Genomic DNA, 27,940 nt, shown 5'->3' on the forward strand with positions numbered 1-27,940 from the left:
TTCTTTCTGAGAACTTATTATACTCCCGTTCGCCTCCAGAGGATGTTCCCTGGCACTTCCAACCTTTGTTATAAATGTAACACACAAAGGTGTATTTATCCATTTGTTTTGGTCATGTTACCGCATTCAGACTTTCTGGAGGGGTGTTCACTCTGCGGTTCAGGATATCATTGGTAAACAATTTTTACTGACTCCTTCTTTTTACTTACTTAACCATGCTCCAGACATTTTCTTGGACACTGACACTAAATCTCTGGTGGTAATTCTTTTGTTTCTGGCCAAAAAATGTATCCTGTTACGGTGGTCAACTCCCCAGGTCCCCACGGTTGATATGTGGTTATCTCAAATTTCTGCTCTTATTCCTCTCGAGAAACTCACTCATGACCTTAACCATAGGTCAGACAGGTTCAGAAGGATCTGGGAACCTCTACTCTCTTTCTTGCAGAGACTCTGATCTATCATCTATCTTTGATTGATTGGAATTGTTTGCCCTCGCATCTATTTTATTTCACGTTTGTACTTTTTATATACCTGTTCTATTCTGTATTTACTCATTTATTTTATGTATACTTATTGCGCAGCGCTTATTGTTGTTTTTGGGTGGGACTTTTTTTTTGTTTGTTTTGTTTTGTTTGTTGCTTTTTTTTTTGTTTGTCTTATTCTAATGTGTGTTTGTATGTACCTTTAAAGTGAAAAACCAATAAAAAAAAATAAGACAAAAAAATAAAATGTGTGGTAGGAAGACAGCAAGCAAACCAAAATCAGAGAGGAGTTTGGAACCAAAATGAAAGTGGCGTCATCTGGTTTATTATTTATAATAGCACCGCATTTAATGGTCATATTAGCATAGGAAGCAGCTATCAATAAATACAATGTTAAACAAATAAAACAATATGCATTTTTGCTCATAAGATTTCTGAGCACCACGCCTTTTGAAGAAAAGTATTGATTTTCTTTTTGACCACAACAAAACACTGTTCAAGTTTATGAAGGTAGTGACATAATTTCAGAGAATACTTGGTACGATAAGTACATAAGTAGTATAAGTACAGAGTAACAAAGAGAGACAAATACTGTAGTGGGTACATTTAAAACAAAAACCTGCCGACTTGTAAACTAGGACAACCAGTTTGGTCCATAGTTAATATATTTTCATCATTGTGCTAGTGGTTTAGATCTCTAATGTGTTACTGGCTGGATGGAAGCAGGTATGAAATTGCTTGAGGAACAATACGTTGTCATTCTGTCGTTAGCCTTTTTAAAATGAAGATTACATTTTTCCCCCCCACTATATACTAATTTTGCAAATACAATCAAAAATACCCATAACCTATTTCACTTATTTACAAGATACAAGATAGACAGAATACTTTTTTCAAAAGGACATTAAAATATTAACATTTAGAGTTCAGCATCAGATGGGAATAAGGATCAATAAAATCATATTTTGAGTTTTACCTCAGGGTTTTCCTTTTTTGATCCACAGGTTTTGTTTCCTCACAGATGGGTTTTTGTTATTGTTTTTTTCACTGCAATGGTTCTGGAATGATCAGTGGGTCACATGAAGCAATTCACTGAGTAGCCCGTTAAGTAAACTTCTGATTTAAGACTGCTATTGCAGACAAAGTACACTAGAAAGCAGCTAAAAACTGTGTGACATAATAATAAAAGGAACTGTTGATGTAGACCACAATGTGTTGGGGCTCAGCGCTGATAAGATGCCCATGTGGATGATTTCAAGTACGGCCAGAGTTCAACATGACGCGTCGGCCATCAGTGTTCCCCGCCATCACTTTCTTTCTTGGTGTTATGTGCTCCTCTAAGCTGGTGTGCGTGAGGGGGGAAGTTTGGCTGCAAACGTGCCCATTGTGTTGAGTGCGGCGTGGATGCGGAAGTGTAGCCTCGACTCCATACTGTAGTCTTTGTAGTTTGCCCTGTGAAGAAGACCACTGATTAGTTTTTTGCTGTTGAGACAGGCTTTTACAAATGAAACGGTGATGTCGCTTTTGCCCATTTTTGCAAATTCAACCCACTAACTTTGGAAACTTACTTTGCATTTTCAATCACAGCGATGGCCGTGCTGATGTCACCTTTCTGCTTGTGCAACAGGCCCAGCTCGTATGTGGTGAATGGCACCAGGTAGCTGTCGTGCTTGATTTCCTTTTCACTGCAAGGAAACAAAATAGTTCAAATGACCTCAGTGGATTACTAGTAGTGTGCCAGCTTGCATCCGTCAGTCTTGAGGCCTCAACATAGATGCTTGGTGGTGAAATTCGGATTTGCTTCTTGTTGGAGTTTTATTGAAAGATGATCTCACCAGGAAATAACGTAATTGAAGCAGAGCTCAGCCTGGACCAGGCGGCCAAGATGTCTCAAACACAGGCCCTTCAGCAGCTGGACCACACACAGGTCATCCTTGTGATACTCTGATGGGTCTGCACAAATGAAATCAACAATTGTCAGAATCACTCTCAAGCAGCCATCTAACACCATCTCGAAGGCTGTGACGTGCGACTTACTCGGATCATCTCCAAGCTGCTCCTCTGCGTTCTCTAAGATGGCCAATATTCTCTCAGTCAAATCAGGTCTTTTGCCAACCACGGTGAAACCGTTCCACACGTACATCATCTCCTGTGGAGGAAAAGGAGATGGCTGTGTGAAAACGAGCACTGGCAGAAATTGTGTTTTCTTTATTATTATTGCACACTAAAGAATTTATACAATATTCCTACCAAAGCTGGGACAACAAGTTTCACAGGCTTGGGGGAAGCATAGCGCTGTGCCTTCTTTGCCGCAAACTTCTCTGTTGGGATGGACTTCCCAGCGATCCTTAACCTGAGATCGTCCACCTGCCTGCAAATCACGCGATTCATAGTTACTTTATGACTATGTCATTCATCCTGAAAGCAAACTGTCCAACCGAAACACAGCATTCCATTAACATACTTGAACAATTCTGTCACATTTTCTCCGAGAGCTTTCACTTTCTCCTCAGGTAGCATGCTCAGAATGGCAGCTTTCTGAAAGACATAAACAGCCTACGGAAAAAAAAATGGATCAAAGATTATCAATAAAACATCATCTTGACATGGGGGAAATAATGGTAATATTTGAGAGAGATATTGAGACGCGGGTCACCTGTGACCATTTGCTCTCTTTGCAGAGCAGGTCAGCATACTGGTACGCCTCTGCCCACTTTAACTCGAAGGAGTAGGCCCACATCAGTTCCCAGTAGCACAGGTGGTGGATCTGACGCCACTCCTCCTGTGCTGCGATGCACGCCAGGAACTTTTCCTGCGCCTGCAGACACAAACGGAGGAATGACGCTCTGCCGCTTTTCTACGAGTGACAGTTTTCCTCTGGTGCACGCCTTCTCAGTAACTCACAAATGTGAAATTCCCTTTGAGCAGCGCAATTCTTGCAGTGTAGAAGAGCATAAGAGCACCCTTTGAACGCAGGAAAAAATAGAGTCCATGAACTTTAGCTGACAGAGACAGGAATCCCACCATTTGCCATTATTTTTGGTTCGATCAACCTGTTGCTCACATTGGGGAACTTGGCCACGTAGGGCTCCAGCAGGGCCTCAGCCTCTGGTAGGTTTGTTTCACCAGTACCTGAGGAAAGAAGGGGATGGGACACACAAAAAGAAGTTTGGTTTTAGGATCTGTGAAATGATGAATAAAGTTCTAATGGAGATTTGTATTCACTTCACAGCCAGAGCCTCACCCAGGATGACCGTAATGTAGAGATGGAACATGAGGAGAGTCAAGGTGCTGAGGATCGACCGCAGGCTGTTGCTTGCTGCTCCCTGTCTCAGCTCTGACAAACCAACCTCCTGAAAAATGATAAGCGTGCTCAAAAGACATGACGGCTGTGTTGGAAATATCAGTGTCTCAAAGAGACGTGTACTGCATGGTTGCCGTAAAGCTAACGCCACTCACCCTGTCTCCTGAAAAGCCCAGAAACTCCATCAGCCTGAGGACTCTGGATGGAAGCAGAGACAGCATCTGATGGCACAAAAAGAAAATGTGTTTTTGAATGATTTTGTATATTTTTAATATAGATTTTTTTAATTTATATTTTTAATTATTTTGTCTGACTGTGTTGCTTCGTTCAGCCCTCACCAGATTGAATGATCCGATGCCCATGCTGATGCCTCCCCTGAAGTGAGCGTGCGTGTTCTTCTGCTTCTCTGTAATTTTCGTGACATTTTCCAGAGCCTGACAATCTCTGTTATGGAGACAACATTGTGTTCAAGTGCACAAGTCAGCTCAGAGAGATTTTGTATTATTTGTTGTGTTTCAATAATTTTTTTTAATAAACAGCAAAAACCCAACCCAAGCTTACTTAAAAATCTGATAGCTGTTTCGGATTTTCATCCCTCCTTTGATGAATCCGATGATGCTCTCATCCAGGAAAGTGAGCGCAGCTTTCTGAAGGAGAACTTCAGCGTAGCACAGCTCTGCATGCATCTCCTCTGTGAATGAAAACATTGTTGTGTTATCTCTACAGCCATGTGGGATGAGAACTGTGTTTGATTTACAGTCACAGGGAGAAGCCTAACATGCATAGCATGAGAGCCTGGGGCCTGACTAAGTGTCACAGCCACTGGATTTTCATTCTTTCTAGGTCGAGTTTGTGTTGGGAGTGAGAGCTCCCTCTAGAGGGCTGTGGCATTATTACACTTCAAGTTTCCAGGACTTCACGTTGCACGGAAATTCGGCGGAGTGATACATTATCGCTTCTGCATTTAACACAACTTTGAATGGGCAAGTTGAGGGACTCCAATGGTGCTTTAAAATAAAAACACAATTATTTTTAATTGCATTTCATATATACAAAGACCCATCCTGCCGATTCCATTCTGTTTGATATGCTGACCTGGTGCAACATTATGTCAAGTATGTGTTTCAGTGGGAAGTGTTTCACAAAATGCATCGCCTGCAGAGGCTGATTACTCACCTTCTGTAGTGTTATCAACTGGTTGTCTGTACCACAGGCTTGATAGAGTCTCCATTATTCCAGTCTTCTTCCGAAATCTATGTTAAGAAGCACATAGCAAATTATTCTTGAAATGCCTCTGGAAAAGGAGCAACACGTTTAGCTCACATTGAATGTTTGAATTGGATTCTAGATTGAATCTGTTCAACTTTAAAAGCAACAAAGCCATTACTCAGAAATGCAACAATACCTTTGACACGTCTGCAGGGCTTCTCCCAGTGATGTCATGGCAGCATCCATGTCCTTCGGGTCAAAGGTCATGCCTGCCTGCATCACCAGAATGCTGCTGTGGCCCATTGCATGATACATGCTGTCATTCTTGCTAAAGGGTGTGCAATTCAAGAAATAGGGATTCAAATTTTGAGAACATTTAAAGTGACACAAGTGTGAGGCTGAATGACCATTTGTCTCCTGCTGACTTACCACGGCTTTAGGAGAGCCAGAGCATCAGCAAACCTGTTGTTTAGGAAGAGTTCCAGGGCTGCAGTGCAATCCTTCAGAGCACTCTCTAAATCCATCTGTGGCGACCTGCGTGAAAGATATACAAGCTATATATTAAATTACTCACAACATGACCCAGGATAACTTGAGATGAGTCAGAATTCTGTTTTTGAAGGGATGTGAAATCCAAAAATCTCAAAAGTAAAAAAAAAGGAAAGGACATTTTTTAATGTATGTCAATAGTGTTAAATGACAAAAAAATATGACCTAGTGTGACTATGGTTTATCAAGACAGTATGTAATGTCACTTACTTTGCAGCATCAGTGCTTGAAGCCACCTTAAAAGAAAGAAAGGTTGGATCTTCTGTAAGTTTGATCAGTTTTCAAGGTCAAGTTGCCATTCTCAAAATGCTACAACACTATAAAATGCAAAAAATGGTCCACACATTATAAATTTATAAAAGCCAGCGTAATCCCAGATTTAACCATATCTCTCTCTTCACTGACGATGGTCCCAGAAAGAGAAGCGATCCAGTGTGTGAAAGAAGAAAATGCCATGATGAAGTCAGAGGTCCAGAGCAGAATGGATAGAGACAGAGCCAGCTCTGACCATGTCGGTGCCTTAGGCAAAATTACTCCATGTCTACGTCCCCCGTCACCCCACCAAACACACACGCACACACACACACGCACACACACACACACACACACACACACACACACACACACACACACACACACACACACACCTTCGCAACAGAATTGCTTGACACACACACACACACACACACACACACACACACACACACACCTCCGCAACAGAATTGCTTGACAACTGCCGTCCTAAACATCACAAAAGTTTCAGAAGCCATAAAAGGAAAACAAATTAAAAGAATAAATACTTAACTATAACATCACAACAGCGTAATAAGAATGTTTTACACACACTGATCCAAACACGTGCAAACTGCCTCTTGACCTCTGACTCCTCTGACCTTGAGATGAGCCACCCTCCACCCCAAACACATCTCGCAACTCGCCTCTGCAAGTGACAAACATCAGCTTTGTTTATTCATTTCTTTTTTTGGTTATTTTTAGGGATGTCCTGATCGCATTTTTTGCCCCTGATCATTTGACTGTGAGTATCAGCTGATACCGAGCCCCGATCTGATATCTTGGCAATGAAGAAAAAGAAAAACTCTGTCAAGGTTTTATTTTAATGAAGGTATGCAACATCCCCCCTGAACACAGACTACAGGATGAATCATTATCTTTCTATCCCCTTTCCCCCTAAGTACACCTGCCAAGAACACACCAAGCCAGAAAATGTTCTGAGGTCAGTCAGAGGAGCGCAGCTATAGATCTGATTGGTTGAGTGATGCTCCTCCCCTCATTTAGTAATCGCTGGTTTTTGTATTTCACTGTCAATAAAGTGTGCAAATTCCAAGATTTTTTTTTCTGAGAAACGCTCTTCTAAAATCACACCTGTTGATTCAAGGTTGTGTCGTGCTCTGATGACTCACATGCCAACAACACACAAAACCATAAAATAAAATGTTCTAATGTGTAAACGCCTTTCACAGGCGTGGCAGTCGACGCACAAACCGGCAAGGTTTTAACAACAGTATCCAACATAAAATTTTCAGATCACAAATTTTGTTATTTAGTGTTAATTCAAAAGAAACAAACGAATAAATACTTGTTATTTTCTAGGCAAGGGAGACATTGCCAGTGATTATTATTATTATTATTATTATTATTATTATTATTATTATTATTATTGTTATTATCATTATTTCGATCATAACTTTATTTTGTTTTTTCCGCGAGGTGCGGGCAAGGCGAATACATCTTTCAGCGCACGTTCTCATTTATTAATTTATTTATGTATGTATTTATTCATTCATTTTACTCGGAACCAGCCAAGTGTGAGAAAGTGGCGGTCAGAGCTGCCCATATTTATTAAGTTTTATCATTTTAAAAACTACAGGGATCGGATAATAATAATAATAATAATAATAATAATAATAATAATAATAATAATAATAATAATAATAAATACCTGCTGAAGTGATTTCTCCGTCGTTTCCATTTAACGTTGATTAAAATGTCGCCCCTTGATGCGTTGTCAGCAGAATTTCGTTCGCTACTGTTCGCCAGCGCTCTCCTCCTCGCTCGCTGTTTGACTCGGCACTTCATTTATAAGATGAGGAGTCGGGAGGAGCCCACATCTGCAGATCCATCCTCCAAAAATGTGCGCCCTCGGGGTTGACAGTTCCAGCACAGGGACCAAACATTTTGAGGTAGAAGAACACATCCGGATTTTTTCACGATGACATTTTTTTTTGCACAGATGTAACACGATTATGTATTTCCATATGTATGTATTTTTTGTTGATGCACAGCTAATCAAATGAAGCCATTTCATTCGATTTTCCAGGCTGCTGTGATTAATATAAAAAAGTTTAATGATATGTCCAGAAATTCAACATACACCTACAGTGTTAATTTGACACTCTGTAAAGGCAACCAGAGAGGTGTATTTTTCTGTAGAACCGTGACACCAATAACTTTAGCTATATTTGCCATAAAATACATGAACGGTTTAAGGGTTGAAACTAAAATCAGGAGCCATACCCGCCTCTGATGTATATCAAAAGTAAAATCTTAACACTTTCAGGAAAATAAAATACTTTGGGGAATTTATTTTTTAAACCGTTTAGGAACTCAAGGGGCTGTAGTAGAAGAGGAATAAAGGCATCACCATTACAAATGACTTATAATTTGCTTGTCCAAATTCCTTGGAGTCCTGCACGTCCGCTCAGTGATCATTTGACTCTAGTGCAGAGTACAAGGAGTGTTCATGTTCACATTTTCTTCCACTTCTCCTGAAAACATGTGATGCCTCCGCTTAATTATTTCTAGTGGTTTGTGTAATGAAGAGGATCAGAAGGAGGTGACGGAAACTACGTGAAAAGGAATGCCTGTTCAAGTACCAATAAGAGTACAAAAAAGGAATTCATCACACACACACACACACACACGTATGTATATACATATATGTATATATATATATATATATATATATGAGTGTGTATATTGTATGTGTATGTGTGTGTGTGTGTGTGTGTGTGTGTGTATATATATATATATATATATGTATATATATATATATATATATATATATATATATATATATATATATATATATATATATATATATATATATATATGTATATGTATATATGTATATATATCAAAACAAATCACAAGTATTTTTCTTTGAGCTATCTTCTCACTATACTTTATATACAATATAACTTTAAAGCTGCTTAATCTTGTTTTATGATCCGCCAATTCGATGCTTTTAGTTTTTTGAAGTGCATATGAGACGATCCTCCTCATTCTTTGGTAGTCTTAAAAACTACATTACCCACAATGCGCCGTGGCACTGAGGGAAACATGGCGGCGCCCAAGCAGCCGAAGGCACCCGACAGCAGCAGCATCCCAGATTATGAACAAATTGATGTGAACAGCAAAGCGTTTCATGTCGCCTCTTTCAGAGACGAGTGGCTGAGCAGACTTGAGCCCAGGGATTACTCCTTTAACCAGGTCGACGAGGACGCGTTTGACGCTAATTTTATGAAAGAAACTGGCGTCAGCGCTGAGACCATGAAGGACGTGAAGTCCATCTGCAGGTAGTCCCAGAAACGTACAATAAAGCGTTTAAATCGCCTTTCGAAACGTTTTCCGAAGCAGGATAAGATGTCGGGTAATAGATTAATTGACCCCTAACTCCCATGTGGTTGGCTGGAATAAGCTCAACAAGCTAAAGTAACTTAGCCGCATTGTCGAAGTGCGCAGCCAGGCTGGCAGGCAAAACAACTTAAAGATTCTTTATCTGCTGCGTCATCCGCTTGCTGCTTTCTCTCTGTACATTTTGTCACCGATAAATGTTCTATTTGAAATAGTCAGATTCTTGCAATTACGTTATTTAAAAAATAAAAAATAAATAAATGGCCCATGGGTAGCAGTCGTTTCCCGAACCTTCAGGGACATGCACATTTCCCTCCTGGCATCAGTCACTAGAGAGCCTGGTGAATAAAGCCTTTGAATCAAGATTGAGGTCAGGACCAGTGTGGCCTGCGGCGAGTCTTCACACCACAATGTAAATTGATTAGAAATGCAAACGTGAAAGTCTATACATTAGTGGCGTTTGGTCTATTTACCAAGAACCCAGGCATTTCTTGGTCCAGGTTACTTGGCTTTGTGTGAATTCTTTGTCTTATGTTGATGTCAAAGTGTCAGTTGTTTTGTTGATTTCTTTGTTGTTGTTTTTTTTAATTTTATTAAAAATTTTAATTAAAAAAAAACAAAACTGAAGTTGTTTTTCATTTTTGTTCTCCTCTAGCCTTGACTCGCTTCGTTGCCATCCTGAAGACCAGAGACCTGATCCAGACGTCATCCCTCCTAACTCCACACTGAAAACACTCATGTATGACTCTTTCTTTGCGGTTACACCCTCTTGATTTGTTACGTTGAAAATGTTTTGCTCCGTTATTGGATAAAGTAAACCGCAATGGAAATGCACTTTCATTTCATCATCTTCTTTACAGACAGAGACAAAAACAGCAAGTTTCCAAAAAAGATGCTTTGAAACTCAACAAAAACAGACACGATCTCTATGCAGAAGAACTGGTGAGGCCGTCGGTGAACGGTTTGCTTTTTGTTTAGTTTTTTTCATATGTTAACACTGCTATAGAGTTCAGATCATATATACTGCTTGACATAGACATGTTCCTGAAATATGTAATAACCATAACCAACTGCTGGCTTTTTTTTTGTTTGATTCTTAGGAGCGTCTAACTGTCGGTAAGCAACCAGAGTCAGCGGCTGACATGGTCCCTGAGGGAGAGATCATTTTAACCATCAATGTCTACTACCCAGGTGCCTCTGAGAAAGTAAGCTCTCATCTTGCTCAGTGTGCTGTGAAGATTCCTCATCTGAGGCTCGGTTCTCACCATGAGGTTCTGCCATGGTGAACACAGCATTTCCCATTTGTTTTTAGTGAGCTCCCTGTGTGTTCCCTATTTTTTATTTTTTATTTGCTTTAGAAGCCAGTCACATCTAGACAAGTCTTAAGTCCTTGGCATTTACAGTATCTCTGCTGGAGCCTACTGTCACATGTGGTATTTAGTTCATCTCTTGTTGGCCTTCCAAGGGCAGCAAACAGCAGTTTCCTGGTCTAGTTGTAACCAAAAGGACACTGACTGCACAGGAGATGAAATCCTTGCGCTGATTGAAAACACCCTCTATTGGCAAGATTGATCAGCAGAATGCAAATCTGAGCCATTTAGCTGTCACACAAGGTTAGATTCCGTCCTCTAGTGCAGTGTTTTTCAACCACTGTGCCCGCGGCTCACTGGCGTGCCGTGAGATAATGTCAGGTGTGCCGAGAAAAGTGAAGTCTTAGTAAAAACATTTAGAAACCACCACATTTCACTACATGTGTCACTAGTTTTTTTTAAACACTTATCTTGTTATGTAAATAATTGAGATATTTATTTTATTTTTTATTTTAATTTCATATTTTTTAATCTTCTCTTTGCACTGAATATGCTGCTGTAATTATGTAATTTCCCCCAATGTGGGACAAATGAAGGCATTCTATTCTAGTGTATTACAAAAAATATCCAATTTCACTTAATTGGTCAAAAAAAAACCAACAACATTCCATAGTGGTGTGACTGCTTTAAATGAAATGTGAGCCTATTTTCCACCCACAATTCCTCCCAGGATATCAGCTTTGTGTGCATCTAAACAGGTTTTTTCACGCGGAGTGAGCGTTAACAATTCAAGAGCCTAAAATATCATGAGGGTAAAAAGTGTCAATTTATAATATTTTGGGTTTGGCGGTGTGCCGTGGGATTTTGTTTTATTTTTTTAATGAAAGAAACGCGCCGTGGCTCAAAAAAGGTTGAAAAACACTGCTCTAGTGATGCAACTCCATCACAAACACGGCGAAGCAACACAAGCTGATGAAGCACAATAGGACCAGATGTACCTATCAATCTATCAATAGAATGAGAATGTATGTGGTTCCAAGGGTCCTTATAATACATTTCTTGAAAACACCTCTTCTTCTCTTTCTGCTCTCAGTTTAACTGCGTCAGGCCCCACGTGACGATGATGATGATGGGCTCCCACAGCCTAGTCGACCTGAGGGATGCCATTTGCTGTGTCAGCGACTTGCAGGTGTTTGGAGAATTCAGCCACACACCTGACATGGCTCCAGACTTTATCAGCAAGGTTAGCAATTGCCCGGCTTCTCTTGAATTCACAGCTGCTCCGCCTGCAAAATCCTGACTTGGTCTCGCTGTGCAGCCACACGTGGAGCAAGTTATTGTGGCCTGGTTACCTGTTCACGCATGCACAATTGATTATGAGGAAACTTAAGTAGAGACAGATATCATGAACTTGAAAAACCACTTGTTTCACCCAAATGTGACAATGATTATGTAACATAATTGATTTAGAAACATGTTAGCCATTGCACTGTAGAATTGCATTGCGTAGAATAGGTACATTTTCATCTTGCAAAACTTGAACCAAACTGTCAGTTCTTAAACTTCTCAAAATTTAGTGTTTGTGTGCTCAGCTGTTTCCTGTAGAAATTTCTCTTTTATTATTATTTTTTTTTCTTGAAAGTGTAGCATCACTACATGAGCATGACGGAACTTTCCTATTGTCTTTTTCAGGATCATTTCAAATCGGCATACTTCTTCTTTGAAGGAGTTTTCTACAACGACATGCGATTCCCAGAGTGCCAGGATGTCAGTATGTAAGTGTCTTTTCTTACCTCAGAAAACTTTCAACTTGAGAAAATGGTATGTGGAGTGCATGTCTTCTCATGCAAATCTTGTGTGCTGCAATATATTTTAGTATGCATTACTTATGCTGTGCGGTGAGTCAATAAGTCGAATTAAGAACAATAAGTAAGCCAAGATGTTATCTATTATTGATCGAAGCAGGAACGAGCAGGTCTTTAAGAATGGGGTAAACAAAACAAAAAAATTATTTTTCTTTAATAACTTTATTACATCACACAATATTCTGACACACCATGATTAAAAAAAAAATGCACTTGGCCTGAGTGTGTTCACATTTTGATTCACTTCTTCTTTATTCAGAGTTGTGAGGATTGACACATTTGTGTTTACTCTAGAACTAGTGGTGCGCTCATTGGTTTCCAATTTCCAAGGTGATCTCTGCCTCAAAGGTGAAAAGGGTCCTAAAAGCCAAGTGAATTCAACACATGACTGTTGAGCTAACACGTAACATGGAAACAACAGGCCATGACGGGAGCATTTAACAACTACTAGCATGTTGTCATTGGACAATTGGTCAACATTCGAAACGTAACCTGGTCACACCCTGGCTAGCTGCGTTACATTAACATTAACATTAATGACAGTTATATCCTGTTATGTTATAGGCCACTTAAAATGTTCGAACAGGGAAAACGTACAAAAGATGCACAACAGCAGCTCCCAGGTCCATGGAACAACTTATCCATAGCGTGTCTTTGGAGTAAGATGCACACAACCCCTAAAGTGAGGGCTCTAATTCACAGTGCAACAGCCGATTTGCCCTCAGCACAACTTAGGCCTGAAACTCATAAAATCAGAAGCCAAAAGGGACAGTGTCATCATGTCCATGTTAAACAGAGCAGCGCTCTTCGGAGGGCTGGGTTGAGGCTGAGTCATCATTAATGTTGAAAGGCGGCGCTCAGCTCACATGAACAATTTGGAGAAAAGGAGCCATGAACTTGGTTTCATATGATGCACGATCCAGGCGAAGGAGCCCAGAGCTCACACTTATTGACGCACTTTTTTCCCTTTCAACAGATAATGTTGAATCTGAGCCCCACAGAGTGACGAACACTGTCTTGAATCACATTTCTGTCCCCTGGGCACAAAGGAGAAAGGCCATCTGTGCAGGGATCTAACCAATTATCATGTCAAACACCCATGTAGAAACCTCAATATCAGCAGTAAATGTCATTTTAACAAAAATAATTCCAGAGCCAAGCTAACACCTTGTGCCACTCATCATGTTAGGTTTTACGTAGATGTGTGTTTCAAGGGGTCTGGTGATCAGAGGCGGGGCGTACACGCCTCACATGCAGCAAGTTCCCAGCATGCTTGGAAACTTGCATGCTGTTTGAGGGCATCAGCAACGGTGATTGGTTGGGAAAGAGTCAGTATGCATTGTGCTGTTCAAGCATAGACAATATGCACCTGAACACTCAGTTGGTCTGAATATAACTGAAGAGACCATTGAGGCAACATTATTACACTTTGCTGTTGAAAATCTTGGAAATTTTCATACCGACAAATCTGTCAGCGTCTTTATTACATCCAACCCTGTTGCATCGCTGAGTAAACCAAACTGCATTCATTAAGAAGAGAGAGAAAACGGAACAGAAGATTCCACTTATCACTGAGCGAGTTGATCACCACAATAGGGCCGATCATCATGAGGACGCCTAAAAACAGCAATGTCTCAGTTCATTAGCCAGGAGGTCAATGTCAACTGGATGTAGCACATTTACATAAGAAACATAAAAGGATTACCAAAATGTTTTACATATTAAAACAACAATGAAAGTAGTGAAAGTATAAATAAACATATACTACTACTACTACTACTACTACTAAAAAATATAGAACAAAAATAAGTAAAATGGTGTGCGATAGGCTAATCTAAATAGACCCCAGACTACCGGTCAGATTTGCTCAGTGATACCAGGTCTGTGTTACGGAAACCTTCAATACCATTTCTCATCATAATTTGCCAACATACCGGAAATTAACTCATATGAATGGGAGAACATAATTGACTGAAACATCAGTTTTAGATTTCAGTTTCCAAAAACAAAGTAGCGCTCTCCACTGGCTAAAAATTAAACAGTGATTATGAATGTTTGAAACAGGTGCTGTTTAAAGGCTGCAAGCTCACTGTGGTCTTTGTGTACGGCACAGGACTGTCATCGAATGGGCAAAATCCCACAACTTCCCAACGTTCACGCAGGCCAAGATGGAAGACACTCGGTTTTTGGACCTCACCCTGAAGGTGGGCTACCCGTACCTCTACTGTCACCAAGGAGACTGCGAACATCTGGTCATCATCACAGATGTCAGGTAGGGTTTGTGGATCTCCTCATCATAATTGATCAGGTGCTTCCCCTGTTTTTAAAGACCTCGTTAAATATCCCCCATCATATTATAGTGCCCAACAGCGGTGCATTGAAGGAACTGCGAGAGATGACAAATCTCTGAATGAACATCTGATTTCACTGGCTTGCCATCAATTTTCTTTCCTACTAAAAATCTTTATAGCCTCAGGAGGCCCTGTCAGGAGTAGCTTTCAGAATCAAACCCCTAAAATGTTCTTAGAAATTCATCACCAGGAAGAACTCCTAGTTTTAAAAAGTTGCAAAACTGTTTAAAACTAATTTGCAAACCAAGCTGACACATCTTAAAATAACATGATATTCAACCTCATGATATCACCCTCATAACCATCAATAGTTTTATATAACTAACCATTAGATCATTTTTAATTAGATGCCTGCAAAATTCAACATTTTAACAGTGTAGACACATCCGCTTGAAGATTTCAGGAAATTAAAGCCAAAACTGGCGTTGCTAAACCTTTACTGTAGATCACAAATGTACAACAGAAAAGCAGTTCTGTTGCTGGTTGATCCAGGAAGTACGTTTAGTTGCTCTACTGAGTCATCGGTTTTAATTTGACTCACACACCCTTTTGCTCTTCTGCTGTTTCACGGTGGAGAATGCAACCTTATGCATGCATGGTTTCAAAATGTGCAGAATATGTGGTTGTGTCGTTGACAGTCTATCCATCCATGTGACGGATGCGAACACCCACACAACAACTTAGGACTGAACGTCGTTATGGCTCTTCTAATCCTGGGGGATTCCTCTTTCTTGTTCAGACATGAATCTATAGTAAAGTGAATCTTTACCTGGGGAGGGTCCTGAGGGCTCTGAGTCTTTTGTGGCCCCTCTTCAGCAAGGAATAAAACCATATAAAACCATCCACCCATGCACCTTTGAAAATATTTTAAACAAAAAGAACAAGGTGTCTCAAGACAAATGTAGAGGTATCTACATGTGATACCTAAAATGAATAAATAAATAAATAAATGATAATCATAAATCCAGTAAAACATTTTTTAAAGGGCACTTCTGATCTCCATTAAAATTCATTTAATGTCAGCCTTTTGGCGCTGGTCATTCTTATTCTGTGTCTGAAAGTGCACTGTTCTACTACTAGGCAATTATGTACGGTGGGTTTGTCATAAGATGAGATTTTTTTGTGTGTGAGAGTGTTGTACAAGCTCCTGGAAGAAAGCACTTCGTTGTCAGACGGGATTTGACAGCATTCACAAGACCTTCCAGCAAATTAGGTTTCCGTGTAGGAGGAACTGCGTAACAGCGGTTCCGTCTGTGGGCCCACTTAAGAGAAGTGCTAATAAAGGCGGCACTCACTGTCACCAGCGTAGGACAAAGCTGTGGTATCATCTGACCTTTAATGCTCCTTATCCTTTTTTTTTTCTTTTTCTTAACACTCATTGTCCCAACATTGAAGGCTGGCCCACAGAAAAGACTGTCTGGACAAGAAGCTGTATCCACTCCTCATGCACAAGCACAGGGTGCCCACACAGAAGTGCTCCGTCTGCTACGTCTTCATCGGACGGTGCGTTAAAGCGTCGGCACAAGTTGAGGTTTCAGACTGCTGGCGCAAGTTCACATCTTAAAATGGTTTTATTTTTCTCCTCCCACCAAGGTGGTTGACCACCAACGACAAGCTGGCTCCGAGCGACCCGTGTCTCTTCTGTGACAAGTGCTTCCAAATGCTGCACTACGATGCCCAGGGCAACAAGATGGGAGAATTCTTGGCCTACCCTTACGTAGACCACGGTGCATTTAACTAACACTTATCATTTTGGTGAGCAGTGTCACTGATTCAATGCTGTACAATACAGCCTGTGTAAGATATTACTTTAAGAAATGTTTTTGTCACATTTCAGAAATTTAAATGCTCCCTTCTTGTATATTTGGACAGTAATGTTATTCTTTATTATTGTATTTAAAATAAAGATTTTTTTGTATAATTAGTTTTAGTGTCCATGGGTGTATTTAGGGTCCCATAATTTACACACACCCTCATGCTAAGCTTCCATTTCCACCCAGATGAGTACAGTCCATCTTTCGATTCTCTTCTCTCTGAAAGAAAAGTTCAGTCAACAAAGCATCTATCTTATAGTGTAGTGGGTTCCAAATGCTATTATCTAGACATCTATTGTCTTTTGTGATATTAACTGTGCAATGGTACTCTGCTAAAGTTTGGTATAAAAACTAAGAATCATATAAATGGTACAATCATGAAAAACATACGATTAGATATTTTAAAATATAATTGATTCACTGTAACACGTCAAAAAGCTCAGCGTTACCAAGGAGTAAATTATAGTGTATATTTTTAAGGACAATAGAAGTTCACAATCTGACATAACTCTAAATATAAAAAATATACAAACCAAAAACAGTTTGCACTACTTTATTGAGATGCTGAAGCAGGTCATTAGACAGACAAAAAAAATACTCTTATTTACAATAATGGTAACAATGACCACCTTTTTAAAAGAAGCATACAAGGAAGCAAGTATGAGAAAATAAACCTCATCTAAAAGGTAATGCGCATCTGTAAAAATGTTCACGTATCAAACTGTTGGCATGACAGTTGAGCTCTACGCAGCACCTTGTCTGCTCAAATTGTCGCTCAAATGACAAATTTTGCTACAACAAAAAACAACCAAACAAACAAAATTTGAATGCACTGGGAATGACTTGTTCAATCAAACTGAAGAAACCAGATGGTAAATTTAAAACTATTCTGTTAATCTACTGCTGGCTCTTTAACGTGATCACTAGCAGGCACATGTGAAATAAAGTGTTTAAAAAGTGAAATTCCTAAAAAAATCAAATAAAATAGAAAGGTATCTGTAAGTCAGAAAAGTAGCAGTAGAGGAGGCGTTTTGAAATACTAACTAGTTTTGAGCAACAATGCCGGCAGAAACCGGTGAGGCTTCATCATGTCAGTCAAATAAACCGGACAGAAAGTCCCAGCCAGTTCAGTTTAAAATAAGGTTGTGAGTACAGCAGCAAGTTTTCCGTCTCTTCAGGTACGTAGGTGTCTCAGGTGGACTCTTCTGGAGCTGCAGGAGCACTAGAGAACGAGAAAATAAAGATTAAATGGGCGTCAGTGCCCACAGTCCAGAAACCACCAGTGACAGATACTTTTCTTGACTCAGTGGCAAAAATTGCAAAAATTGTGTAGTTTCCCAATTTGGGATCAATAAAGTACACCTATTCTATTCTATTCTATTACACTGTATGACATGGAGCGTGGACCTTGAAACGGTTACTAAACATAGCACCAATCATGGCAAGGAAGTGGAGAAACTTGCCAAAAATACACTCGCTCTACTGTAGATTCTAAGAATTAAAGTCTTTTCAGTTTAAAGGGAAGAACTTGGATGCCACCTTGCCTCTGTGCTTCTACCAGATATTTATTATCTCCGTCTTGTCCTTGTGACTCTTTTTTTCTCCATCAGCCCACCTCTGATTCTCTCCTGCTGCCGCGTCCTCGGGCAGCTTCTCTTTTTCCATTTCCTGCTTCTTCTCCTCGGGGCTGATTTCACCGTTGGTCATCTTTTCTGCACGCAAGCGGAGCCACAGTCAGACAGTGCAACCTAAGTCACCGCGGAATAGTAAGAGGCTACGGCAGCATGTGATGAGACAGATGGGAGGCGATTTTCCATCCATTCGGCATGCCTTGCTGTAAAAAAGAGAGACCTTCTGATCAGAGTCACTACTTCTTTGCCGCAGTACAGTATGTGAAGCGGATAAAGTGAGTCAGTCAGAGTGAGGTTGTGGCCCGTGTTACAGTCTTGAGCCTCCGCTCAGGCAAGCGCAACCACAGAGATCCTGTGATGCCTCCCGTAAAGAGAAAAGGCCGTATGTGTAGCTTCAACGGTTCTGTTGCACAATAATTGATTTGCCACTAATCAGGAGCCAGGCCCGAGGAGGCACCTTCATCACCAGACCTACCCAGCCGTTAAAAATAGCAACACGAGATTCTTAGTCAGGGAAGATAGCGGCGACGCTCAAAAGGCCAAGGCAGCTAATAGCTTGGAACAGGCTCACACAATAAAAGGCTCACAATCCAATGCTGAAATCTCACTCGACCATGTAGCCGAGCTCCGAGAAAACATTTGTCGTGACGAAACAGATGAAGAAGAAATAGCGAAAGGTAGGGCTGCACCATTAATACATTTTATATAGAAATCCGGTTCATTAGCTCCTGTTGACTGAGGTTTAACTGTCCAAGGGCTTCATCTTAGTTTGGTCAAGAAGATTGTTCTAAACCCAGGGGGGATTTATCTTTCAGCTTGACTTCATTCCCTAAAGGCAATGAAGGAATTTGTTAGCTTTTTTTTTTTTTTAATAAATAATGAAAATTTATTCTGTCATATTTTGTAGTTTTACCAAAACTCGGTAATTGAAATTGAAAATCAAGCTCTCAAAGGGAAAAACAAACCGACCTGAATTTTCATGCTGCTCTAGTGGACGGTCCAGGAAGTCAAACTACAGCTGAGGAGATCAGCATTGAGGCTGCAGCGGATGTTGTTTTAGCACAACTGGCAGAACACTTTTACAGTTAAAATAAATGAATCAATGAATAAAAGAGCAATGCTTCATATTTAGATTAGATAGATAGATAGATTTAGATAGAGAATTAAGAGAGTTTTTACCTCTCGCTTGTCTCCTCAGACTGCACTGACATTCAGTTCTGGACGCTTTGTGACGTGAACGCCAACGCGTGGCTGCTCTACCTGGGTTGTTCTCCTTGGCTTGCTCCGCCCTTTTTAGCGCCCCCTTCTTGGCCTCTTCGTGCTGCCGCTGCTCGGCCAGAGACCTGTTGAGCACCTGGCTGAGCACGCAGTCGCCTTCCCCCACCAGGAACATGCTCTTGAACTTGTTGTACAGCATGGTGGCCTTGTCCATCACGTCCTGGCTGGCCTTGAATCTGCGAATCTGGAAAGTGGATGAGAAACACACACACACACACACACACACACACACACACACACACACACACACACACACACACACACACACACACACGTCACTAAGATACATAAACATTGTGTACGTGCATTGGATGCATTGCTGACAGTGTAGCGTGAATTCTGCATAGGGATGAACGAATACCACTTTTTTACAGAATGTGGAAGTACTTGCGTTTCAGTACTCAACCGACACCGAACGCTTGGTAAGGCCATTGTACCTTATAGAATTACTTTGATTTTTTTTTTTTTTTATCTACAGATATTCTGTTATTTGAACAAAAAAAAATAAAAAATTTCCAAACAAGTATATGGAAGAGAAAGTGTGATAACTGAGGATGATGAGGGATAAATCTATAAACACAATAGTCAATTGTTATATTGCAATTAAGTTGGTATATAGTATGTACTTACGGGAATAGTTATGTAGTGTGTTAGTGTATATATGTATTTATATGGATATCTGTGTAGTGTATGCATATGTATTATACTATATCATGTTATATTATGTAATGTTGTGTTAAATTGTATTTATATTTATGAGGACATGAATGTATTTAGATGGATATCTGTGCAGCGATATTTGGAGATATTTTGCTACAAAAAACTTGTATAAGTGTCGTGGTATCAACACATATTTTAAGAGTACGAATAAAGTACTTAACCCCACTCTGGTATCCCTAATTCTGCACAACACCGCCCCCCATGTCTGCTTATGGCGCACACACACACGCAACTTGTCACGACACACTGACCTGGGGTTACACACCCACAAAGGTCAGGGTTTGTCATTTTTAGTAATGTTTGGCAGGCTTCACCTTTTTGAGCGTCGCAATCAGCTCGCTGTGTTTCTGCAGGTGCTGGGTGGTGACTTGGAGGGCACCGATCTCATCCAACGCATCCAAACACTTCTTCACATCCTGGCCAGGTGTCACGTGTGAGGCCATGAACAAAAAAAAAAAAAAAAAAAAAAGTGCAAATGTAAATCAGAGAGAGTTACACGAGTTGTAGCTCCAAGGTGAACGACTAGACTCCGCTACATGTGAATCGATCTCAGGCCTCTCTGCGATTCGAGTCAGTTTGTCATAGGCGCCGAACACAGGAAGTTTGGTATCGACACATCACTTCCTGTGCGGTTCCCGGAGGAGATGTTCATCAGTTACTAAAATGAGTGTCGAGGCACAAATGTGGCATTATGGTGAACCCGGATGTCTTCTACTAATCCTCAGAGCGAGCATCCACTACACCTGCACTACCGCCGCCTTACTGGAGGGAGCCTCGGTTTTAGCAACAATCAGGCACGCTTGGCCGCGATATTTGACTGCAAAATGACCCTCCGATGAGAGGAAATCTAAATTTTGTTTCCTGCAGCTCTCGCCCGCAACAAGTTCATGAATCCTGATGCAGTGAAGCTAAAAAAAGAACCACGTGAATGAACTGAATCGAGTCGAGAGAAAACTACACCGCTGGCGGAGATATAGTATTGCGCAACACTGACCCGATTTGTCAGTGACCTGCATAATGGCACAAACTTACAGCTTTGTCTATTTTCAGTGAAATCTTGATTTCACTGTGCAGCCGCTGGAGTTTCAGGTCAGTTGACATTTCTGCGAAGGAGAAAAAGGTCACTTGTGATGCTGAGGGTTTGGAAAGACTGGTTACACAACAGCTTCCCAAACTATTTTTATTGGAATGAGCCGGCTCCATTTGCAGTGGGAGCCATCAGGGAATGAAACTGTAAATTAGAGTTCATTGGGAAAAATCAATGAATGGAGTCAGCAGGGGTGGATGGGAAAAAGTGTAGCACTGAGAAATGAATGCCAAACAACAGCCTCCATTGATTGGCATTAATTACATTTGAATTCTATTTAATTTGTTGGAAATAAGCTGATTTTAATTTGTTTAAATGTCAATTCTGGAACAAGTCCCCCCTTTTATATATTAACTACGTAATATTCACCTTTTTTCTTGACACCTGTCCTCTCTTCATTTTTCTTACCATCATCTTTGTTTGACCTGAAATGGGGGGAAAAAAGAGAACATAAATCAACTGCGGAGCTTGTGAAAAGGTGAATTATATTTAGGCGTTTTTTTCCTTGAGTTGAATCTTAAGTTTCTTTCCTTCATCTCAGACTTTTGCTCATGTACTTTAAATGCCAGAACTGGGCAGCGTGCTTCCCTGGGTATGGATACGTACTCTCTCAATTCATCTGCTTTTCTCCGACGCGCCTCCTTGTCAATGTCTTGGCTGGGGTGTTTCTTCTTACCTTTGTTCTTCTACGATGGAGAGAAAAGGAGATCATGTGAACGAAAGCATCACTCTGGCCAGTTACAGGGGAGAACAGCGCCGCTTCCGGGGGCAGCACAGACAGAGAGTGTTTTTATAATTAGATGCGCCCTTTCCCAGTAGTTTTCTATGGGCGGGAGAGCATTTTGCACGGCGGTGATGTGTTCTGGGTACCACACCTTCTCTGCGTCAATTGCATTCCATGACCCAAACCGGATACTCTTAAAAGCCTCCTTTCTCTCACGTCACAAGTAAAAGCTGCTTGGAATGAACAACAGAGCCGCTGTTGGACTTTGCTGGCTGTGAGTGTAGCCACCTGAACAACAGGCCGTGGCACCAGGAAGCAGTTTGTGGCACTTATGATTTAACAATAATAATTATTAGGGTTGTTTTATCTGTGTGTGTTTATGAACATATGTATAATATCTATCTATCCATCTAAATATATACATATACATATACACATATACATATATATATATGTATATACATATATATATTCATATATATATCTATATCTATATATCTACTGTATATACAGTACTACCCAGAAAATTAGAATATCCTGAAAAGGTTGTAGTATTTCTGCAATTCAACTTAAAAGGTGAATGTGACATATTATATAAACAAATAATATGCAAATCAATATATTTCAAGTTTTTATTTCTTTGGATTTTGCTGATCAGGTCTTGCAGCTTAAAAAAAAAAAACTCAAATTCAAAAATTCAGAAAATTAGAATATTACATAAAGTCAAATCTTTATGAAAATCTTAATCGGCAAAGTTACAACAAGGAACTGCTTGAGATATGTCAATTTGTGTGTAATGGCTTAATAAAATTTGTTGGTTTCATCTTCTATGTTAAATTGCCAAAATAAAACAACTTTTACTTGATATTCAAAATTTTCAGGTAGTACCTGTATATACACATGTACACACCATCAGGCCCATACGCTGACAGATAACAGCCTGTGTGGCAGAGACATGTATTTACCTCTTCGTCATCTGAGCTGGAGGACCCGTCATCCTTGGACTGCTTCTTCTTCTTGGCTTCGGGCTCCTTGGCCTCCGCATCCTTTCCTTTGCCCTCCTCCTTTCTCTTCTCCTCCTCCCCTCCACTCTTGGACTTGTCCTCTGGGGCCCTCTTCCTCTTTCTGTCTGGCTCTGCAGTGTCCCTTACAAGAAGCATGATAATAATAATACCCTTACAAGAAGCATGATAATAATAATGATGATAATAATAATAATAATAATAATAATAATAATAATAATGATAATAATGCAAAGATATAAACATAATAATACAATAATAATAAATGGTATTTGCAGATGCAATAGTTTGCAAGTAAACTAACAAACAATACTATGTAAAGTTTCTATTAGTAATGGCTTTTTTCTTCTTTTTTTTTTAGGACATCCAAATTGTGCATTCTGTGTGCATGTTTTGTTGGGTGATTCTTACATGTCACTTCCTGATCCTTGGTGCTCCTGCTGCTGCAGCAAAAGAAGCTTCTCACTTTTGGGCTTCCTGCCTCTTCTTTTGGGGCCTTCTCCTCCTGCTCTCACACACACAAAACCCAGTACAATAAAATAACGTGGTGATTTAAAAGAAATTGTGAATACAGAAACATCACATGGGAGACAGGCGACCTGAGGGGCTGGCGGGGCTGGCAGGTGCATCATCTTTCTCCATCTCCTGCTCAGCATCACTCTGAAAATGGCAATATGAAAACATGATGTGTCCTCACTACAGCGTCAGTGCACTGTGAAGTGAATCCATTGACAAAAACAAACCTTTTTCTTTCTCCCTCTCTTAGTTTTAATAACATCTGAGGAGTCTTTATCTGCCAAACCCTAAAATGCAAACATATTAAGTCACTGTGATGTGATGATGAATACGCACAATCCAGACTCCTAAAATGTGTTCTCAGTAGTAAAACGACAACCTTGATTTTAAACACTGGAGACCAAGTACACCAACAAATATACTCATTAAAACAAAAATAACACAATTACTTCTTTTCCCTTGCAGCCATGGGCTGTGTGTCCTATGGGCATTATCATTTTGCCTAACGGTATAAAATAACACATTTCCATGATCAAATTCAATTGTGCATACCGTGTGATGTGAAATTTAAACAGATTGATTTGTTTGATTTCTTCAATTGGATTAAGGGAAGCCATTCATGCAAATAGATCATCATATGACAGGTTAAAAGCAACTGAGTGATGACTTACCTGTTTCCAAAGCACACAGAAAGCCATGCAAAAATAAATTAGATCAACTGATTGTAAAAAAAAGAAGTTTGTTGACTATGTAGACAGAGAAAGGCAGGAAATGTAAAGCGGTAAGGAGAGAAGAGCACAGACTATTTTCTAGGAGTTGCACATTTTCACATCCCAAAATCAAACGCCATCATTCAGGCCCAGTAATTCTGATACCACTTCAAGAGGTATTATTTGACAACACAGGGACTGTTTTCTCATTTGAGTTGGTTTCAAAATCATTTGTCACCCCTGTTTTCATGACACACAAACCGCATCACTCCGAAAAAAAAAAAAAATCAAACAGCAATGTTGGGTTTGTTGACCAATGCAGAGACGAACCACCAATCAAAAAATCACCAAAGTGTCACATGCTTCCCCCCGACAGGATGACACCTCAACTAACTTTCCCACATGCAAAGTACGTACATCCTGGTCCTGAGGACCCTGCTCAGAGGTCAGAGACCCTTCCTCCTCCTCCTCCTCCTCATTCTCATTCTCCTGCTCAGCCTCACTTCCTGGAACCTGAATGCACCCGAGACACAGCACAGGGCACAGCGTGGTGGCGTGAATGGGTGTCAACAGGCAGAGGGGTTAGGGAGAATCCTGCTGCGCGCTCACACATACACATACACACACACTACTCCAATCAAGAAACTGAAATGCAACACAGACACACACGTGAGGCGCGAAGCAGACAGACTACAGACAGAGAGATCAGGGGGAGACAGAAATAGGCAGAGGAAAAAAAACTGGCGGCACAGAAATAAATGGAGAGTGGGCGTGTGAGAGTTCAAGAATCAAAATCTTACTTTGGAATTGAGTGTCTTGTCGTCCCCTTCCTCTTCGCCTTCCGCGCTGCTGTCTGAGTCCTTCTCAGCAAAAGACTCTGGGGCCACCGGCTTGAAATGAAATCATTTATGCATATCAATAAAACAAGTTAGCAATAGTGAGGTGGCTAGCCTCGCAACATTTTAGGTATTCCTATTAATTGACCATTTTGAAAAATACTCATTCAATCTTTCTGAGGTAAGATTAGTCAACAAGCATACATAAAGTGTTCATTTTATTTCAGGTGTGTGAGTTGTATTGTGACGCTGCACACAATATGGAAGCAACCAGCATCACAATATGGATGCTGTACAGGCTCGATCGTGGAGCCCAGGTACCTTTGGTGCGGTGAGCTCCACTTTTGGGTTGTTTTCAATCTCCCACAGTCCCTCATTGAATCCTTTCCTCTTGTTGGGCTTGGCATACTTCTCTTTATTGGGCAGGTAAGGGAAGATGTCTTTAGGGCCGAGGAATGCACTGTTTGAAGAAAGACATTAAACATGTTTATTAACTTTTTCTTTCTTTTTTTTTTTTTATATATCAAATTAACTATTATGTGTGATGATGAGGTGGATGCAACATGCATCTCATCTCAGCAGATAGTCTCAACAACACCTTCACGAGAGCAGGTGATTTCTCTGAGTAAGCGCCACATCAACAGTTGGCTGAACATTACTTTATGCTTTGAGATTGCAGTACATTATACTGCATAAAATATAAACAGTAAAATAACAGTGATGTGGTCAGCTACTGACGTTTCATGAGTGCCGAAGAAGAAGATGGGAAATTTGATGTTGGATGGTTTCACGGCACCATCCGGGACTTCATCAATCTACCAGGAAATGTAGGAGAGGGGGGGGGGGGGGGGGGGGAAGAGAGCAGTAGAAACAACATAAATGTCATAAAGGGTCAGACTCAGGAAATGACTGTGCTGGACTGTGTGTCAGTCAGAGGCCCAGACTCACTCTTGCAGGCCAGTGTGGATAGCCCTTCATCTTGGCAAAGATCAGATCACCGGGTTTCCAGTCTCGGGCCATGTTCAACCAGTTGCCACACTGTGGAAAAAAAAGAAAGACAATCAACTGAGCGTGGGGCGAAACTTTTTTTTTTATTTTTTATAAATAATAATCACATTTCCAGCTGAACGGTGCTTGAGGCGCATCTAAGTAGCAGCCATAACGTGGACGCTGGGGTGGCGGAACGGTGCCCCTCCCCCTTACCGACAGCCACAACATTTCACACAGACACGTTTTCATTCAAACACGACGATCGCGATGAACCTCACGCGGGACAACGCCGCGTTGCGAACACGCACCCCAACACTGCGGGTGCGTGTTAGTGTCATTCGGCGGCCACGGAAATAGGGACTCGGCGTGCGTGAACGACGCGCAGCAGCGAGAAGCAGGAGAGCCTCGTCAACAAACAGCCCTGCTAACGCTAGCAGGGAGCGAGTGGATGTGCCAGGAGCGAAACCAAACCGTTACCTTGGTCGATGTTTTTATTCGCGGATACGCCTCTGACAGGGGCCTGTTATCTTATTTGATCAGTTGGGGACAGTGTCGCAGCGCATATTGCTCTGAACAGGAAAAGCCGTCGCACGTTTTCCACTCCCGCGCAGGAGGACCTCGACGGACTGAACCATTTCAACTCAGGACGGGGGGTGGGCAATGTAACATCTTCACTATTCATAAACGCTATACATTTTGTTCACTGGTTTTTAATTTCTTCGTCATCATTTCAAAGTTCTTCGAAAGTAAAATCGCGAGTCACACATCCCCGAAGTTTAACTTTATTGTATCGGTAAAAGGACCTGTGCAGGTTGTCTACATCTACAAAGATCGTCTATGGGTCCTCAGTGAGGGAGCAGCTTGCTTGCACGTCATCACGCATGCGCCTTCGTCACATTTTTACAGAGACGATAAATTGACAGATGACTATAGCTCGTTTGCACTTATTTTATTTTAGCAGCACTAGGCGAAAAAAAAAAAAAAAAACCCAACTTATTTTTGTCATAAAAATACATTAAAAAATATATCACAGTGTGATTAAACTTATTTTTTTTATGCTATAAAATTAGGACCAGAGTGGGACCTCTTAAGCTGCTCTCTTGTTTGGTACTGATGCTGAGGCAGATGCATGGACGTATAAATGGCAAATTCTTTTGTTAGTTAAGGTCAAGTGTTGTTCTGGATTGTTTTGTCAATATCACATTCCTGACCTTGATTGATTGATGATTAACTGGGAGCGTCATACTTCCAGCATGCCAGTTTATTACGTTGTGCCCCGTTTACCTGGCTTTTACTGCCCTCCAGTGGCACAATTTAGGAATAGCATATGAGGTGTTTTTACATTTTTACTTTTCATTTTACGATCCAAAATTTACTCATATTTGAAATTTTAAATGTTAAGAAGAAACAACAACAACAACAACATCAACAATAATAACAATGCAATTAGTCAAAACAGTTTTGCTCATTGTTCACACAATATTCAGTCTTCCTGTAAAAATGCTGAATATATATGTATATTTATATGTATATATGTATATATATATTTATATAATTTCATGTAGACTCACAAGGTACACAGAGACGCGCATGTTGAGCCTTTAAGCTTTATAAAGGTGACCCCAGCAACTTTGGCCACACAGGTATACAAAGAGCATGCATAAATTCAGAACGGCTTAACGTGTGTGTGTGTGTGTGTGTGTGTGTGTGTGTGTGTGTGTGTGTGTGTGTGTGTGTGTGGTAAAGACAAAAGAAGAAGCTGAAAGGTGAAGGACAGGCTTCTCAGCCACAAGTCCCAGCGAGGGGATGAGGGAGGGGAGAAGCCAGTCAGGGCCAGAGGAGAGCAGAGAGGACAAAAGGAGAATGGAGAAGTGGAACCCAGGTCTGT

General features: G+C 40.7%; 3 protein-coding genes across 5 annotated transcripts; 1 reads left to right on the plus strand and 2 right to left on the minus strand.

Moving 5' to 3' along the window:
- Window positions 1-1,149: 1,149 nt before the first annotated feature.
- On the minus strand, window positions 1,150-7,598 carry LOC142892238 (tetratricopeptide repeat protein 39B-like). The gene is made up of 18 exons (XM_076032237.1): window positions 7,505-7,598; window positions 5,755-5,780; window positions 5,425-5,529; window positions 5,192-5,323; window positions 4,963-5,039; window positions 4,348-4,477; window positions 4,125-4,230; window positions 3,942-4,007; window positions 3,727-3,835; window positions 3,547-3,614; window positions 3,387-3,446; window positions 3,139-3,300; window positions 2,947-3,038; window positions 2,733-2,853; window positions 2,520-2,631; window positions 2,318-2,435; window positions 2,051-2,167; window positions 1,150-1,934 (listed from the first exon to the last, which is right to left on the minus strand). The coding sequence occupies exons 1-18, from the start codon at window positions 7,532-7,534 to the stop codon at window positions 1,820-1,822; spliced, it is 1,746 nt and encodes a 581-aa protein (XP_075888352.1). The 5' UTR covers window positions 7,535-7,598; the 3' UTR covers window positions 1,150-1,819.
- A 1,297-nt stretch (window positions 7,599-8,895) lies between these two features.
- Window positions 8,896-16,650, plus strand: snapc3 (small nuclear RNA activating complex, polypeptide 3). Its single transcript, XM_076032283.1, has 9 exons — window positions 8,896-9,140; window positions 9,854-9,937; window positions 10,059-10,140; window positions 10,299-10,403; window positions 11,602-11,751; window positions 12,201-12,283; window positions 14,487-14,645; window positions 16,120-16,227; window positions 16,318-16,650. The coding sequence occupies exons 1-9, from the start codon at window positions 8,905-8,907 to the stop codon at window positions 16,463-16,465; spliced, it is 1,155 nt and encodes a 384-aa protein (XP_075888398.1). The 5' UTR covers window positions 8,896-8,904; the 3' UTR covers window positions 16,466-16,650.
- Window positions 16,651-17,075: 425 nt separating this feature from the next.
- psip1a (PC4 and SFRS1 interacting protein 1a) lies at window positions 17,076-26,692 on the minus strand. Of its 3 annotated transcripts, XM_076032251.1 has the most exons (17): window positions 26,530-26,692; window positions 26,011-26,100; window positions 25,801-25,877; window positions 25,384-25,522; window positions 25,027-25,116; window positions 24,644-24,739; window positions 23,744-23,803; window positions 23,600-23,660; window positions 23,412-23,505; window positions 22,944-23,124; window positions 21,861-21,940; window positions 21,624-21,679; window positions 21,200-21,270; window positions 20,482-20,583; window positions 19,430-19,631; window positions 18,154-18,250; window positions 17,076-17,760 (listed from the first exon to the last, which is right to left on the minus strand). In XM_076032251.1, the coding sequence occupies exons 2-17, from the start codon at window positions 26,080-26,082 to the stop codon at window positions 17,730-17,732; spliced, it is 1,509 nt and encodes a 502-aa protein (XP_075888366.1). In that variant the 5' UTR covers window positions 26,083-26,100; window positions 26,530-26,692; the 3' UTR covers window positions 17,076-17,729. The 3 variants fall into 3 exon arrangements, with proteins under 3 accessions (XP_075888366.1, XP_075888374.1, XP_075888383.1); XM_076032259.1 differs by lacking the exon at window positions 24,644-24,739; XM_076032268.1 differs by lacking the exons at window positions 23,744-23,803; window positions 24,644-24,739.
- Window positions 26,693-27,940: the final 1,248 nt, after the last annotated feature.

This window comes from Nelusetta ayraudi, unplaced genomic scaffold (assembly GCF_046127955.1).
Source record: "Nelusetta ayraudi isolate G7.1 ecotype Tasmania unplaced genomic scaffold, CSIRO-AGI_Nayr_v1 ptg000004l, whole genome shotgun sequence".
Lineage (NCBI taxonomy): Eukaryota > Metazoa > Chordata > Actinopteri > Tetraodontiformes > Monacanthidae > Nelusetta > Nelusetta ayraudi.

Excerpts from the sequence above, each read along its gene's own strand:
- LOC142892238 (XM_076032237.1), bottom strand. The coding sequence starts at position 7,534 with ATGGAAACGACGGAGAAATCACTTCAGCAG. Across the intron at positions 4,008-4,124 it reads GCATCGGATCATTCAATCTG|ATGCTGTCTCTGCTTCCATC; the intron begins GTGAGGGCTGAA and ends TTGTGCCATCAG. Across the intron at positions 3,447-3,546 it reads ACGTGGCCAAGTTCCCCAAT|GGTGCTCTTATGCTCTTCTA; the intron begins GTGAGCAACAGG and ends CTGCGTTCAAAG.
- snapc3 (XM_076032283.1), top strand. The coding sequence starts at position 8,905 with ATGGCGGCGCCCAAGCAGCCGAAGGCACCCGACAGCAGCAGCATCCCA. Across the intron at positions 9,141-9,853 it reads GACGTGAAGTCCATCTGCAG|CCTTGACTCGCTTCGTTGCC; the intron begins GTAGTCCCAGAA and ends GTTCTCCTCTAG. Across the intron at positions 14,646-16,119 it reads GTCATCATCACAGATGTCAG|GCTGGCCCACAGAAAAGACT; the intron begins GTAGGGTTTGTG and ends CCAACATTGAAG.
- psip1a (XM_076032251.1), bottom strand. The coding sequence starts at position 26,082 with ATGGCCCGAGACTGGAAACCCGGTGATCTGATCTTTGCCAAGATGAAG. Across the intron at positions 24,740-25,026 it reads ACAAGACACTCAATTCCAAA|GTTCCAGGAAGTGAGGCTGA; the intron begins GTAAGATTTTGA and ends GGGTGCATTCAG. Across the intron at positions 17,761-18,153 it reads GCAGCAGGAGAGAATCAGAG|TGCTCCTGCAGCTCCAGAAG; the intron begins GTGGGCTGATGG and ends CTCGTTCTCTAG.